This window comes from Chanos chanos, chromosome 8 (genome assembly GCF_902362185.1).
Source record: "Chanos chanos chromosome 8, fChaCha1.1, whole genome shotgun sequence".
NCBI classification, from domain to species: Eukaryota; Metazoa; Chordata; class Actinopteri; order Gonorynchiformes; family Chanidae; genus Chanos; species Chanos chanos.
In genome coordinates, this window is record NC_044502.1 from 9,909,775 (window position 1) to 9,927,521 (window position 17,747).

At 44.7% G+C, this 17,747-nt stretch overlaps 1 protein-coding gene across 1 annotated transcript in view; it reads right to left on the reverse strand.

The window, feature by feature from the left end:
- cacna1ab (calcium channel, voltage-dependent, P/Q type, alpha 1A subunit, b) overlaps positions 1-17,747 on the reverse strand; it is a 100,082-nt gene that overhangs the window by 36,251 nt on the left and 46,084 nt on the right. The window contains 22 exon segments of the mRNA XM_030783370.1: positions 1,477-1,583; positions 1,725-1,784; positions 2,067-2,196; positions 2,361-2,499; positions 2,620-2,929; positions 3,096-3,653; positions 3,902-4,034; positions 5,997-6,103; positions 6,744-6,811; positions 6,986-7,103; positions 7,230-7,302; positions 7,515-7,646; positions 7,750-7,862; positions 8,168-8,280; positions 8,725-8,931; positions 9,045-9,131; positions 9,424-9,459; positions 9,785-9,900; positions 10,651-10,754; positions 12,181-12,368; positions 12,739-12,891; positions 12,985-13,076. Coding sequence (XP_030639230.1) covers positions 1,477-1,583; positions 1,725-1,784; positions 2,067-2,196; positions 2,361-2,499; positions 2,620-2,929; positions 3,096-3,653; positions 3,902-4,034; positions 5,997-6,103; positions 6,744-6,811; positions 6,986-7,103; positions 7,230-7,302; positions 7,515-7,646; positions 7,750-7,862; positions 8,168-8,280; positions 8,725-8,931; positions 9,045-9,131; positions 9,424-9,459; positions 9,785-9,900; positions 10,651-10,754; positions 12,181-12,368; positions 12,739-12,891; positions 12,985-13,076 — 3,144 coding nt within the window.

The following is a 17,747-nucleotide window of genomic DNA, read 5'->3' on the forward strand; positions in this document are numbered from 1 at the left end:
ATCTGCTGATCAGTCTATGTTGTCTTTTCACACTTGAAAATACATTTCCAGGTAGACCATTCTGTTCCTCTGTGGACACCGATACATTTCCACACATACACACGCACACACACGCACACACGTATGCATGCATTGGCACACCAGCACACACACACAATATTTTTTACCTGCATTTGCTCAGCATATGTAAAGAGATTGCAGACTGGCACTCAGATCCATGGGACTGGGGAGGATGGACATTCACACATCCACACACTCACATGTTCAATCTCAGATATCTGGAGCCTCGTCAAGAAGAAAATCATTCCACGCTCAGTGTCTCTACAAACCCCTCATTTTACCCCCTTGTTCTGCTCCACCCTCTCCAGAGTCCGAGTGATGGTCCCCAGGTAACCCAAGAGCTGCCTCCCCTCCCCTCTCGGGCATCCCCAGACCCCCAGACCGTGCAGAGGACAGAGAGTGAGGTACCTGCTCCTTGGGCGGGGCTCGTTGCTCCAGAAAGGGAAGTTGCCTGGGCACTAAAAGGCTACAGGTGTCTGGAAGCCCCTCACCTCCACGGATAGGAGCTGTGACAGGCCCAACATTACCCTTCTCACAGGGGCAGGGGGTGAGGAAGGAAAAACGTAGGTGCAGGGAGGAAATAGGACAGGAGGAGGTAGGGAGGATTTTTTTTTTTTTTTGGGCAGAAGGGTCAGAGGACTTAATGAAATAAGCCTGGGAATTCGGCAATCAATGGTCATAAAAAAGAGAGGGGGAGATGGAGTGATGTGATGAATTGGGAGGTTGGGAGGCGGGTCAGAAAAGACTAGACAATAAGGGGGTATGAGAGGGACAAACAAAGGGAGAGATGGAGAGTATTTGATAGAAAGAAGGGAGATAAGGAAGTGTTGAGAGATGAGGGGGGATGTAGAGCTCCTGATGTCAGAGGAGATGACAGTGACGCAGGTCTAGGTGGAGATGTTAGACGGTTTTCATTAAACATTGACGTGACGGAGAGAAATAACCGAAAACAGAGGAGGGAGAGACAGAGAGGCTGCAGGAGAGAAAGACGTCGAAAAGACAGAGCCAGAAAGAAGTGCAAGAGAGCGAGAGAGAGACAGAAAACCTGAGGTTTACTGTGAGGTTGACAAAGAGAGGCAGAGAAGTGACAGAGACTGCTCTGTCCATTTTAGCGTGAAGGGTGTGTGTGTGTGAGAGAGAGAGAGCAGTAGAGCGAGAGAGTGTGTGTGTTCAAGTGACCAAACAGAAACAGAGAAAAAAAGCAGCCTTCATTTAAGTGACTGATTGAGAAAATATAAACTGTAAAGTGAAGAGAGAGATAATGCTGACTACAGCCAGAAAGAGACAGAGACCCACAGAGAGAGAGTTTGGCTGGACTCCAGGGTGTCAGTAGGGCAGGAGAAGTGAGACAGGGCGGCGGACACTAAGACACTGAGGTTAAGGGGGGGCAGTGAGAGGGGAAAAGGAGGCACTTACGTGAAGGCGAAGGCCACCAGAGCACCACTAACCACTATAAAGTCCAGGAAGTTCCATAAGTCACGGAAATATGAACCCTGGTGCATAACCATCCCTAGCACCACCATCTAAAGAATTAGAACAGAGGATCAATATGCACATTACACAAACACACACACGCACACAGAACATAGACACACAGATAAACACACACACACACACACATACACATATATTCGTACACACTCATAAATGCAGAGTACCTTTACCTTGATCAGCATTTCAAAAGTGAACACGCCAGTAAAGACATAGTCAAAATATCGCAGCACCTGTGAAATATAAAAACATGACAAACGTGTTTCAATTCATACACGCTTACAAACTGCACAGAATAACCTGTATAGATACATGTTAGATGCAGGTAGAGTTTTGAGGAAATTCACACGTATGAAAGCAGACAGACGAAGGACCCAAACACGCAGAGACGTCGCTCACAGAGAAACCAACACACAGTGGGACAGACACAGAGAGATGCAGAGAGATAGAGTGATATAAGACAGCAGAGACAGAGAAACCAACAGTGAAATAGACACAGGGAGGGTTTGTCTCACGTTATTCCGGGGTGAATCTGGACAAACGGGGTCCTCTGCTGCCAATGCTATGCTGCTCATAGCAATAACAGCCAGAATACACATCTCAAAGTACCGCAGGGTCAGAATATAGTGACAGCATCGACGAAACCTGGTACGCATATGCATAAACACAAAATGAGAGGAGCAAGGTACAATTTAATGCCACAATGTATCAGCTGGTGTGTAGCACTCATCTTAATAACCCACAAATACCTTCTCTTTCTCTTTCTCTCTCTCACACACACACACACACACACACACGAACACACTCACGGGTTTGTTGTGGACAGGATGAAACAAGAGCTGAAAGGAGGCATGGGTTTGGGTCCATCTTCATCACCACCATCATCCCCCTCTTCCTCTTTCTTCTCCTCATCCTTTTTAGCTCCTTCGGTGTTGGCGTTTTTGTTTACTGCAGGAGGAAAAGCCGTGAAGAACAGTTCTTGTATCCTATGATAAGAGCCTAACACGAATACACAAAAACCATAATAAAACCACACACACACAGACACACACACACACATTCCCTCACCCTGTAGCTTGGCGTTAATGGAGGGGTAGAAGGGGGGCATGTCAATGGTTGTGTGGTCCAGTTTGCTGGGAGTTTTATTGGGATCAGTGAGGATTAGGCTGCTGTCTTGGAGTTCTGGGCCACACAGGTTCAGTAAGTTGTTGGTATGGTCAGAATGGTGAAAGAGGTCAGAATATGGGTCTGGGTCCGGTTCGTGGATGGCTAGTTTACTGCTGTTACGGAGGTTATCCAGGTCCTCACTGTACTGGCTGTCCCCACGTGGAAGACCCTGCTGAATGGGTCGAGTGGTGGAAAGACTGGGCCCACCTCCCTGGACCTCTCTGTAGAGAGACAGAGACAAAGAAAAAGAGGGCAGGGGAGGGAAAGACAGTTAGATTGTACCTCTAATCTGTGGTCTGGTCAAAACACACACACAGACATATACATACACATATGCATACCATCTGTGTGTACCATGCAAACACAACCACATCCACTTACTTTCTCGCTCTGTGTTGTCTACTCCTCTCCCTGTCTCTCCTGCCATCATCACTCTCATACTGGTTACTGTGGCGATGCCTCCTCTGCCTCCTCTCTGCCCCATCCTCCCCTCCTTCTCCTCCCTCCCCTCGGCTCCTGTGCCCACCCTCTCTGTGTCTCTTCCCTCCTGCCCCGCCTTCGTCGTCACGGCGATGGCGGTGTTGCCGAGGGCGACGGGACTCCCCTCCGCCCTCTCCATGTTGGTGCCTGTTGCTCCGTTGCTTGGGTGTCTCTTCTCCTTCCTCCTCCACATTCTGGAGGGATTGTTGGCTGTAGCCCATTTCGGACCTGCCTGTGGTGCCGGTGCTGCACTGGTGATGATGGTGGTGGTGATGGTGGTGGTGGTAGTGGGCTTGGCGCCGTAGGTAGTCCTCGGCCCGCTGCTGACTGAGTTCCTGAGGACCCGGTTCTCCAGGACGAGGTTTGTTGGTGTTGTTGTTGCGGTTCTCCTGTGGGTTGACCACCAGTGGGCGGTCCAGGTGGGTCTTCATGTCCGGTCGATTTCGGTAGTTCATCTGTAAGAGAATATTTCTCTCTTAAAGTCTGAGCTTAAGAATCTCCATATTTTGTTTCAGCTTCCTGACTTGGATATTGAAATTGTTGAGCAAAGAATGAATGCTTAAAAAAAACAAAAACAAACAAACAATAAAAAACACAATTTGAAATGCTGTAAGTATTGCTTATTATAAAGATCCTTCTCTCCTCTCCAATCATCTTCTCCCTCTCTCCTTCATCTCTCTCTCTATCATTCTTTCTTCCCGACCTTCCAGTGGTCCTCCGCATCTAGCTCGTTGTACAGAGCCTCCCGGCTAGTCATCAGGTTCTGCCTGCGGATCTCGCTGGTCCGCTGTTCCCAAACCGACTTGGACCCCTTGGAATTCTTCTGCTGTTCCTTCCTGGAAACGAGGACAGAAAGAAGGTGGAAAGAAACAGAAAAGAAGAAGAAAAAGGTAGTGAACGTGAAAAAGTGAGGAAACGGCGGAGCCTAAAGCGTGTGTGTGTCTGTGTGGGTATTTGTGTGTGTGTGTGTGTGTGTCTGTTTGAGTGACCAGACTCAGATGAGAGATGGACAGAGTCCATCCGTCTGAGAGATGCTTGTGTTCATGAGCATAACAGGGGAAATGGTGAACCATGGGTGGAAAAGTGAGACACACTCCAAACAAATGACAATAAAAAATATATGTTCCAGAGCCTTCCATCGTACTGCAGTTTTCGTGCGTTTGAATAATCGGATCATTTCTTTTCAAACGGATATCGGCCTCTAAGTTGAATGTTTGATCAAAGCCACTGAGAGCAGGTTTTATTGTTTCTCACAACATATATTGTTTATAATATTTCGGTAATATTAATTTGAAGAGAGGCAAAAGACTGGCAGCCGGGCTAAAGAAAAGCACACGGACAGACAGACAGAGAAGGACAGGTGGGGAGGGGAGAGTGATAGATAGACTGACAGATAGATAGATAGATAGATAGATAGACAGATAGATAGATAGATAGATAGATAGATAGATAGATAGATAGATAGATAGATAGATAGATAGATAGATAGATAGATAGACAGAAGTAGGTAGAGGGGGGGGGCAGTGCTGTGCCAGCTGGTAGGATGATGTGGTAAGTATGAGTTGCCCCATGTTCCTCAGCACAGCTAAAGAGCACAGCACCGCTACAGAGCATCCAGTGGCAGAAAAAACACACCGATACTGAGGAAAGCAAAAGAAAGAGAAGGATGGGAGCGGAAAAGAAAGAACACAGGCGTAAAGTAAGTAAGTAAATACCGGTCCAGCATACTGTCTGTGGCATCGATACGCTCAGATTTTACTGTAACTCTGAGGAGGAGACAAGGGAGGGGGGGGGGGAGTGAGATGACACAAGGAACATAAAACCAACGTTGTCACAACGGTAATCTAATGTTACAGTAATTGCCAGTGTGGCTGAAGAGAGAGGGATATTTGTGTGTTGTGTGTGTTTGGAGTTTTTAAGGCTTTCTTTCCTGTGAAGGAAGTATCCTCAGTTAATACATCAGCATTGTAACTCATTGTAACTTTGCACCACGTCAGTTAGTTATGTGAAGCGGAGTAACACAGATGTTTGTGAGCTCTTCTTTAGAATGACCTGGAAGCTTCTAGAAGCCCGCTATTACGTCTCTCTCTGACCAGTTTGACTGCTCTTAGCAATAGAGCAAGGATGGCCTAAATCCTGAGTCAAACACACACACACACACACACAGACAGGGGTTTCCCTCATTGGAGTTAAACAGACAGCTATGCCTGTTCTCATAAAGACTGCTTTATAATAGATTAAGAATGTTTTTAATCCTAAGCAGGTTAAACACTATCTGTGAGGGTTCAAGTGGATGATGCCTTGGTGGGACTCTCCATGTTGCTGGGGAGATTGACTTTGAGTGGATTTAGTCAAATGGGATAATATAATAAGCTGACAGGCTAGGCTACAGCGTAAGCATTAAAAACCTGGTCAAGAACTGGATGAAACCGGATATGGAATGAAACATATGGTGGGACAGTAATTAATTTAAAGACTCAAAATCCCCTTTTTCTTCATTAGTCTATTTGTCAGGGGAGTTTTTTTATTTATTTATTTTTTTTAGCTTGCTGAAAGCTCACAACATCGCGCTTCATTTTTAAAATCGCCTGCATATGTATTTTCTCATACTTAGTTGTAGAAGGGACACAGGTGGGGCTTGAGTGTTCGTATGAACATGGTCATGACATAAAGCATGTTATTTATTTATTTATTTATAGGTTAGAGTGCGTTTGCGCTTCTGTGTGTGTGTGTGTGTGTGTGTTTTTCATACAGTCCATACGGCGCGTGGGGACATTGGGCATAAGAAGGACACTCACGCAGCGATGGAGAGGTTGGCAGCAGACAGTGGGCTGACTTCTGCCACCTCCTTGGCTTTCTGCAGGGCGATCTTCTGTGTGGTGGCCTCCTCTTCCTCCTGTTCGTCCTAAAACATCAAAACAACACCCAGTAAGCGCTAGAATTTCTTAAATATAATAAATATAATAACACAAATATAATAACCAGTCTTCATATTAGCCTTCCCATAGACAAAAGCATGTACAAAAGTATGACCGCTGCACATGGAAGAATCGGTCAGCTGTGTACACGTATGCTTTTTAACACTGAGTTCAAAATAAACAGGGAAATTAAAAATACAGTGCTTAACTGTCTGCCAGCCTTGCTCCTGGAGGCACTTTTTATATCTCTCTTCCTGCTCTAACACACCTGCCTAATCAAACCTTTGATAATAAGCTGATGAGTCAAATCGCGTTTGCTAAATCGGGGAACAGTCGCTAAATGTGCAGCGTGGAGGGACCCGAGAAACGCGACTCGGAGACATGGCCACGTTTCGTGATCTATAGATATATATATTTTCTTATCTTCCCCGTGGTTTAACTGCACAAGTTGATGAATAGACACAAGATTATCTGGGACGCCTTGGAACGAACCAGGACTGTTAGGTCACGTATTAGGAGAGGTATCCGACTGGAAGGGTCGGCTGCACTGGGCAAATTGGCAAAGGCAATAATACACACGTGTGTAAGTTACTGTGCCGTGTTAATAAGCTTGACAGGGTGTGTTACCTTGGTTAGTTCCTGAGCGTTGGCCAGGTTATCCACAGCGATAGCCAAGAATACATTCAGTAGTGTGTCTGAATATTCAGGTTTAAGGGAAAAAAATAAACAGAGAAATGTTTGTGTGTGTGTGTTGATGTGATGAGTTTGTGTATGCATATGTGTGTTTTTGGTGTGTGTGTGTATGTGTTTGTGTGTGCGTGTGTGTGTGCGCGCGCGCCCGTGCGTGCGTTTGCAATCGAGTAGGATACAGTTGCCGAAGAGTGTGAGCACGATGAAGAAGATGGAGAAGATCATGCCTTTATTGACTCCTCCCTGAGACTCAATACCATCATACATCACCATATTCCAGTCCTCACCTGTCAAGATCTGACACACACACACACAAACAAGCACACACATAATAAAACCATGTCAGTCTCACATAGCACACTAAGCGTATGCATACCCTGCACACCAACCCCAGGGCTGTGCTATTTCACTCCTTTGACTCACCTGAAAGACTGTCATGATGGCAGCTGGAAAGGTGTCAAAGTTTGTAGAGGGAGTACCTGTGTCAAAGTTAAACCTAGAAGAGAAGCAGAAGGAATTACAGCCGGGGACAAAGACAAAACAATTGGAGTGAGCAAATAAATATTGAGGATCTACATTGAACTGACCCAAATGACACTTGCTCATGTCAAAGTTATATCTCAGTGTGTCTTCACATCTTTATGTATAAATATAGCATATCATGTCAGTAATAATGTGGGTGTTTTCTGTCGGTGGATGTGTACTTACTGTCCTCCAAAAAGCTGCATGCCCAGTAATGCAAAGACCACAATGAAGAGGAAGAGGAGGAAGAGCAAGCTAATGATGGACTTCATAGAGTTGAGCAAGGAGACAACCAGGTTACGTAAGGAAGCCCAGTACCTAAGAGAAAGAGAGAGAGAGAGAGAGAGAAGATATAAAGTGTTAGTTTGTGAATTTAGGGAGGGAAACAGAAGGACAGGAGGAAGAGTAAAGATAGACTTACTTGGTCACTTTGAAGATCCTGAGCAGTCGAAGAGCTCGTAATACACTGATGCCAAAAGAGGTACCTGGTTTTACCACAGCCCAGATGACCTCAAATATACTCCCAACAATGACCTGAAACCACACACACACACACACAGTTCTTAAACGCAAGACTAGTATACGCACACGCAGTATCTCCACAGTGACGATCCAGGACTGGCAGACATGTTAAAATATAAAAGTTACTATACAGGTTAGGTTAGCTTAAACTTCAGCAGAACTTTCCATCCCATTTCTTTGACATTTCGTAAAAAAAAAAAAAAAAAAGCCGTTTAAACGATGCCTTGAGATGTAGGCCGCGCCAGCGGTGCACTGAGGTTATACAGTGAGAGAAGGACAGAGTGTGAAAATGGGCCAGGGAGAGAAGAGACACTCACTGCGCAGTCAAAACAGTTGAAGGAGGAATGAAAGTAAGGCCGAGTCCCCAGCCCGTACATCTTTATCAACATCTCTGACATAAAGAGGCCCAAGAAGATGAACTCCGCATAAACTGAGAGGGAAGCAGAGTGAGAAAAAAGAGAGAGGGAGAGAGAGAGAGAAAGAGAGTCAGTGGCAGGAAGTCAATAATCAAACTTGAGAATGATGGAGCGCCTGTAACACCATCTCAATAATGTAAAACGACCACTGACGAGTACAAGAAAACAAATCAGCGACTCGTCACCAATCAATTGCATTAAAAGTTTCGTGTGACACAGTAGAAAAAAATGTGGTTTGAAAAGATGAATGCAAGGACAGAAAGACAGACAGTGAGAAAGACAAACACACAGACAGACAGACAGACAGATAGATAGATAGATAGACAGACAGACAGACAGACAGACAGATAGACAGATAGATAGATAGATAGATAGATAGATAGATAGATAGATAGACAGATGTTGAGGAGCAGACATGACGGGACAGTAAAAGCAGGCAGTGCGGATGCTGCACTCACAGAGGAAGTCTGAAAGCAGCTCAGGCTGATCATGGTGGACCACAGCCACACACAGTGTGTTGAGTCCCACCAGACTGAGCACGGTCCAGTAAAAAGCCTGAGTCTTCACTATCTTCCGGATGAAGAACCGCAGCCGGCGCTCTTTCTTATTGAAGCTGGAGCTGTCGCCTTTCCCGCTCTTTATGCTAGCACGGGCGAACGGAGATCCTGAGGAGGACAGAGGATGACAAACAAAAAGACGGTTTTACTTATCACTGAATCTCACTAATGTCATGAAAATATCCTAGGTTTGGGCTTCCTTCACTGCATCTTTCACTCACCCACTGCATCTCCCATGTGGTCTTCACCTTCCTCTGGGTTCAGCAGGTCTGTCTTACTCTTCTTTACAGCGGTTCTGTGTCGAGACCCTGAAACACACACACAAACACCCACGATTCCACTTAAACACTCAAATATATTTAAGCTGAGAGAGAGAAAGGAAGCGAGAGAGAGAGAGAGAGAGAGAGAGAGAGAGAGATATGGATAGAAAGTGACAATACAAAATACACATTTATTTTGTAACAAAATCTCTCTCTCTCTCTCTCTCTCTCTCTCTCTCTCTCAAAGTAGTTCTCAAAAGCATACAAGTACACACACCATGCATACAGTCAAAAACACAGAGAGGAAAATATGTATTACCATCGTAAGGCATTCGATCGCCTGTGTTGTTGTCTTCCTCTGCCAGAATGACTTCCTCTACAGAAACAGAGAAGTAAAAGAATGAAGACTGAAATCTGAGTAAAGAGCAGTAATCTACAGCAGCATGTCAGTCAGTTTGTATCTACACAACTTTATTTACAGACTTTTGGTTACAAGTATTGTGTTCTGTGTCTCTGCAGCGCTTGCCATTGGTGGATAGTGGTACATGTGTTTGTGTGTCCATACAGTTTCACTGTGTCTGTGGGAGTGTACCCTAGTGTGTGGCATTGGTTTGTGTGTGTGTGTGTGTGTGTGTGTTTGTGTGTGTGTGTGTGTATTGACTGATGATGTGTGTTAATTGATGTGTGTTAATGGTTCATACCTGCTTTACAGATCCACTCCAAATATCCGTTCAGCTCCCTCTCAATCTGCTGTTGTCGTCTCAATTTGAGAAACTCACTCCTGTTTTCTACACGCTCTCTTTCTTTGGCAAATTCTCTGTATTCACACACACACACACACACACACACACACAGCAGTTAAAACAAAGTGTTACACGGTGTGTTAAAATCTTTTCCTTTGGGTTCAGGTGAGTCAGTGTTATCAAATGAGTGTGAATGACAGTGCATGTGCGCCGTGACGGGGGTGGAGATATTAGAGGTGGATTATCACATTAGAACTTGCTCTTTTGTGGCTCACAGAGCTGATAATAGTGCAGCAGGGGCCTGCAATGGAATGCCGGCGGATTCCACGGCTCAGATTAAAGACCGTGGCTCTCAGATTAAACGCCACAGTTCAGATTAAGAACTCTGACTGACTCTGATTGAGCAGCTGTGAGTAGCAAGAGCCCTCCCTGATAATCCAGCTCACGTCTGTATGAGGGGTCTGATAACGTGGAGCAGAGAATGAGTGTTTATCAGCGACTTAGAGAGAGAGCGAGAAAGAGAGGGAGAGAGATGTGACAGTTGAATGAATGTAAGAGTGTAAGAGTATTTAAGGATTATACTTTTAAGTGTGGATGATGTTTATTCAAAAAGAACCTGGCTTATTTTTCAAGCCATAAAAAAAAAAAGATAAGCCTATTTCGAATTTTATTGTACCAAGTGATTTTCTTGTTATGATGTTTAACTGCCTAATTTAAAAAAAAAAGTATTTGTACGTAGATTTTTTTTTTTTCCGACAAACAGGCAGAGTCAGACAGGCAAACAGATAGACGGATATGATGGATAAACGGGTAGTGGGCCTTACCCAGACAGCACACCCAACACCAGGTTGAGCATGAAGAAGGAGCCAATGATGATGAGAGGAATGTAGTACATCCAGTTCCAGGCACTCCCTAAGGCATCGTTACTCTGTGGAAACACACACACACATACAAAATACACACAGAGAATGAACAGTAGGCCAGGCATTCAGAGAGTGCCTGTGCATTAATACAGATGGATTTCCACACAAGTAATTGTGTGATATAAAAAGATTGCTGAATGCTCTCTCTCTCTCTTTATCTCTCTCTCTCTCTCTCTCTCTCTCTCTCATTCCTCCTCCTCATTCTGTAAAGACCCTCACGAATGTATGAAATGCGCGTCTCAGGTTTTTTTGTTTGTTTGTTTGATTTTTTTTGCGATGCTACTGCCTCTACTGCAGCCTTGTGGCCATTAAAATTTCATTTGCTCCTGCCGTTGGCTGCAGTGCTTGTCGTCGCTATCTGAATCACGGATGATCTATATAGAGCTCTCCAAAGTGGGACAGGCATTGAGATGGAGAGATAGAGAGAGTGCAAAAGAGGGAAGGAGGTAGAGCAGAGAGAGAGAGAGAGAGAGAGAGAGAGAGAGAGAGAGAGAGAGAGGTAAGCTAAGACAGGGGCTTAATGATAGAGTCATGATAGGGTGATAACGAGAGTGTATATGAGTAGGTTGCTGGATATGTTTTTTTTTTTTGGTGACACGATAGATACCAACAACGAGGTGCAATGGGTTCATATCTTCCTTTCAGAGTGTGTCAGAAAGAGAGATTGAGAGAAAGTGGGAGAGGAGTGTCAGAGGAAAGAATTGCATATGGAGGAAAACATAAGAGGGTATATAGTATGAATATGTTTTAATGCTGTCGCTTTGTAAAAGGAACCCAATGCAATCACCCTGTGATGCAAACGTGCAGTTTGCATGAGTCTAGTCGGGAGAATGTCTGTCTTGTGTCAGCTGTATGCAAATTTTACTCCCTGATTTTCATGGGGGTAGACGTGAATTAACTAGAAGACTGAATTGCAGATGAGACCAAAGGTGCTATGGAAGGATCTTAACAAAATGGATCAGTACACTAATGATCACAGATTCTCTGGATAGGTCACGCTATCATTCACTGCTGAACTGATCCCAGGTCAGCTCCTCTTAAGAAACCCATTCTATGAAACCTGACAGGCCAAATATGGACTCACAAATGGAATCAAATCACAGTAGTGATTATCAGAAACCATCTGACACTAAGGTGTTGTCTTGCAGTGTATTTTGAACTGATGCTATTGGGCAGGACAGTTGATAGGGAACTGGGGACAAGGTGGAAAAAAGTAAAAACAGTCCTTTGACATGGGACATGCAGACATGTGTCCTTACCTACGTATTCTGATTCAATTTTGCAAATGTTACAATAATAACAATAATAATAATAATAACAACAACAACAATAATAATAATAATAATAATAATAATAATTAGGACTACAAAACAAGACCTGATCTCAGATTAGTTTTTTTGTTGTTGTTGTTGTGTCCTGCTTTAAACTTACGAAATAGAGCATGTCGGTCCAGCCCTCCATAGTGATGCACTGGAAGACGGTGAGCACAGCAAATAATATGTTGTCGAACTGGGTGATGCCGTAGTTGGGGCCAATCCAGGGGCCTGTACAATGGGAATCGTTGGGACACAATCTAGAGGGCGACTTCTCACCACATGGCCGCTCGTCAAGCATCTCATCTAATTGGACAAAAGGGGAAAAAGCAGCCGTAGTTATTGAGTGATAATAATTATAGTCCTGCTATTATCATTTAGAAAAAATAAAAATGCGTTAGTTCATTGTGTTATTGTACGTAGGGACAAACTGTGAAGACGAACGTAGTCTTTTATAGGTTTATTTGTTTACAGCCGTTTGTGAAATTTACCTGTTCGTTATTACACAATAATCCTATTACTGATCATTTTGGAATGTATTGTATTGATTTATAGCTGCTGAGGTTGAGCTTTTCTTGGATATGTTGTTATGTGAATATGAAGTTACTAGAGATGCTTAGAAGGTTTGGTCGTTCCGTAAGGTTCTGTCACAGCGGTAGATCCGGGGGCGACTTACTTGTGCTAATTTCGTAGCAGGTGGCGTGGAACTTGCCCATGTAAAACTCCAGGCCGATGATGGCGAACATGAGGATGGCCACGAAGAGCAATACACCAATCTGTAGCAGTGGGATCATGGCCTTCATGATGGACTTCAGCACCACCTGCAGGCCTGGAGGGAAACAACAGTTCCAGGGTTCAAATGTAGCTGTGAATAAAGCCTACAGGTGACTGGGCACACATTTATAATAAGAGCTGTACTCACTGGGGATTCCTGATACCAGTTTGAGCGGTCGTAGCACCCTGACGGCTCGCAACGTCCGCAGGTCAAACTCTGAACCCACTGTGGACAAGATACTGGAGAGACAGACAGAGAGAGAGAAAGAAAGGAATTGAGGGAGAGAGAGAGAGAGAGAGAGTGCGAGAGAGAACAAGAGAGATGGAGAGTGTGAGTAGCTGCATTAGAACTCAGAAGATTTGAGGTAAACTGATTGAGATAGCGTATGATTGCTGATTGATATCTGTGGGCAGCAAGGACAAATAATAAAAAAGATAAAGAAGCACATGAACGCATGAAGTCGTTATCTAGAGCCAGTATTTCTCACGTGTTCACATCTGTACACCACTCCACAGTTCAGTTAACATCTCTCACACATTCACATCTGTACACCACTCCACAGTTCAGTTAACATCTCTCACACATTCACATCTGTACACCACTCCACAGTTCAGTTAACATCTCTCACACATTCACATCTCTACACCACTCCACAGTTCAGTTAACATCTCTCACACATTCACATCTGTACACCACTCCACAGTTCAGTTAACATCTCTCACGTGTTCACATCTGTACACCACTCCACAGTTCAGTTAACATCTCTCACACATTCACATCTCTACACCACTCCACAGTTCAGTTAACATCTCTCACACATTCACATCTGTACACCACTCCACAGTTCAGTTAACATCTCTCACGCGTTCACATCTCTACACCACTCCACAGTTCAGTTAACATCTCTCACACATTCACAGCTCTACACCACTCCACAGTTCAGTTAACATCTCTCACACATTCACATCTCTACACCACTCCACAGTTCAGTTAACATCTCTCACGCATTCACATCTCTACACCACTCCACAGTTCAGTAAACATCTCTCACACATTCACATCTCTACACCACTCCACAGTTCAGTAAACATTTCTCACACATTCACATCTCTACACCACTCCACAGTTCAGTAAACATCTCTCACGCGTTCACATCTCTACACCACTCCACAGTTCAGTTAACATCTCTCACGCGTTCACATCTGTACACCACTCCACAGTTCAGTTAACATTTCTCACGCGTTCACATCTCTACACCACTCCACAGTTCAGTTAACATTTCTCACGCGTTCACATCTCTACACCACTCCACAGTTCAGTTAACATTTCTCACGCGTTCACATCTCTACACCACTCCACAGTTCAGTTAACATTTCTCACGCGTTCACATCTCTACACCACTCCACAGTTCAGTTAACATCTCTCACACATTCACATCTGTACACCACTCCACAGTTCAGTTAACATCTCTCACGCGTTCACATCTGTACACCACTCCACAGTTCAGTTAACATCTCTCACGCGTTCACATCTGTACACCACTCCACAGTTCAGTTAACATTTCTCACGCGTTCACATCTCTACACCACTCCACAGTTCAGTTAACATCTCTCACACATTCACATCTGTACACCACTCCACAGTTCAGTTAACATCTCTCACACATTCACATCTGTACACCACTCCACAGTTCAGTTAACATCTCTCACACATTCACATCTCTACACCACTCCACAGTTCAGTAAACATCTCTCACACATTCACATCTCTACACCACTCCACAGTTCAGTTAACATTTCTCACACATTCACATCTCTACACCACTCCACAGTTCAGTTAACATCTCTCACACATTCACATCTGTATACTACTCCACAGTTCAGCTTCTGATTATTATAACAGTCATTATTACACTTAGAACTCACACACACACACACACACACACATTCACGCACAGAGTAACAGAATGAGAGAAGGAGTGAGAGGGTTAGAGAGAGAAAGAGAGAGAGAGTGTGAGTGCACAGATTTCTGTGTGGATGTATATGGAGGAAAGAGTGTGCAGTGACTGGGCAAGAGGCCAATCTGACAGGTGAATAATTGATCAGGCCTTGTGCGCTTCTTACATCACACTGAAACCAAAGACACTGATCTCAAATCTGTCTTCACAGCTTGTGTGTATGTGTGTGTGTGTGTGTGTGTGTACAATCCAACTCAGATGTGCATCAACTCATCCAGTCAGTACTATCCATCTATTAGGCTTTCTTCTCCTTCTCTCTCTCACTCACTCTCTCTCTCTATCTATGACTCATGGGCCTAACTCACACAGGGTGTGTGGAGCAATAGGGGACACACTGGAAAATTCCATCTGTTTTATTGCGTGGGCCACTGTTTGGGGGGGGGGTGGTTTGAGGGGGCATCAGGGTCTCCCTGGATCACACTAATGAGACACTGGTTACAGGAGTAACGTGTGTGTGTGTGAGAAAGAGAGAGAGAGTGAGTGAGCAAGTACAGCAAGGCAAAAAAAAATATGCTGTTTTGATGTCACAGCTAGCTGCTTTACCGAAGGTAACTGAGTATACTTTTCTCAAATTTCAATGATGTTTGTCAAGCCTATACATTTGTATTTGTACCACACGAGTCTCAGAAAGGGAAGAAAAATGCGAGACAAGGGAGTGGAGGAAGGAGTGAGACGCCATAAAACTGGCAGACAGAGAAACGGAAACTGAGTGGACACCCTGAGGTCAAGTCTTGGCAAGCGCTCCGTCTCTTCCTGTTCTCTTTCCATTCCTTTCTCCTTTCCTGTCTTCTCCTCTCCTGTCTTCTCCTCTCCTCTCCTCTCCTCTCCTCTCCTCTGCTCTCCTCTCCTCTCCGGTCTTCTCCTCTCCTCTGACTCAGAATGCAGGATGCTAATTTCAGTAAGAGCCCATTCATTAGGGGCTATGATCTACAGCCTGAGACGCTGGCTCAGTCAGTGGGCATTTAAGTGCTTGGGCCAGCCATACCATCGCACACAAAAAAAAACACCCGAGTAAGCTAAAAACAATCACTGAGCAAAAAAATTCCGGACGGAGATGGGTGGGGAACTGAGAGCGCTGATGTTCCCGTCTGCCTCCCCGCATCTCCTCCCTTTCAACTTTTGTCGTTTTGATGCGCTAAAACTATATTTCTCACATTTCCCCCACTGTGTTTATACATCATAATACACCTGGGTCACTCAAAGCGTGCTGTAAAGGTTAGACCCGCCCGGGACGTAAAGGGCTCCTGACCGGATCAGTACTGAATTGGTAAAGTGAAGTGCACTGTTCAAAGCCTTCCACTTGAGGGGGCACTCACGTTGTCCATGAATAATCAAAAGGAGATAGGAGTCAGATTTCATCAAAATGCAGATAAAGGTTCAGAATGGCTTTATATCATAGAGCATACATTGAGATTGAGATTGGGATTAGGATTGGGATTGGAGTTGAGATTAGGATTAAGATTGGAATTGAGAAAAGAAACTGATGGAAATAGCACCTCCCAGCTGACCGCGCCAGTGTTCCACTCATAGCGTTGAAATGTCTGAAGGAGCTTCGGTGTGTCTGACGATCCTGAAAGTTGAAGGACGTGGAGGAGAAAGACTTGAGCAGGAATTAATGCCCAGTAGGAAGGTTGAGAGATCTCTGACAGTTTATGGTGAAAACTGAGATGAAAGTGTCTTTATCTGTTGTTCACTAATGTGTAAGACTTAGCACAAACTCAGGGCGTTACACAAAGTCAAAACAACCCTCAAATGACAATAAGCACAAACTGCCCTACAGAAATACCAGTTTTAAAAAAATGCCACCATCGGTAACAACTGTTTAACAAACATGACCAAAACTTCACTACTCAGTGGATTTATTTTGGTAAGACCACGCACTCCCCCAGTAAAAGGCCTTCCAACCAAGAAGAAGCTATTAGCATGTCGCTAACTGTTTTTTTGTTGTTGTTGTTGGGAGTTTAAAGGACTGTAAAAGGGGGTCGCGATGTGATTTGAGACAGGAGATAGAAAAATCCTGTTACACCCAGGAATGACAGGAGACTGCAGACATGCTGGAGGTGCCTGTGTCAAGGTAGCGAGGGACCAGATAAAGACGGGGAGGAGGAATGGGTGTGAGACCAGGATGCTGAGCTCCAGAGAGAGGGAGGCTGACAGGAGAGGAGGCGAGTGATTCACACACACTGAGGAGGTGTGTACAGAGCTGTGACAGGGCCTCTCTCTGCTGGGGAACACCTGTCAGTCAGGCCCAGGAACATACATGAACATAGGATCTCTCTCTCTCTCTCTCTCTCTCACACACACACACACACATACACACACACACACACACACACACACACACACAGTCACTCACTTATTACCTCTCTCACTCGCTCATTCTATTAGTACCCCCCCCCCCCCCCCTCTCTATCTCTCTCTCTCTTAAAATAGAATCTTAAGATTGAGGGAGTGAGGAAAACAGGACATATCTATCTATCTATCTATCTATCTATCTATCTATCTATCTATCTGTCTAAAGTGTGTGTGCATTTGTGTGTATGCATGGGTGTGTGTATGTGTCCGTGTGTGTGTGTGAATCTGTCTGTATATGTGTGTGGAGGTGCTTCAGGTATATGCTGAAAATGGTTTCGGTGATTTCCTGTTCAGTTGTCCGCCGAGCTCGTTAGCTAAAACAAACGGAACAGAGAAGAGGAAGATGAGGATGATGATGATGAGTCCGAGTCTCTCCCTAGCATCACGCCACCAGGTCTCTCCCCATTCACGGCGTCACCATGGCAACCGGCGATTCCTCTTTTACGAAGTCTCCACGGTTACCGACCTCCTCTCATTCATAACCGTTTCCACAGCAACGGGGCTCTCTGTCATTGATGGAATCTCGGCATTGCCGCGG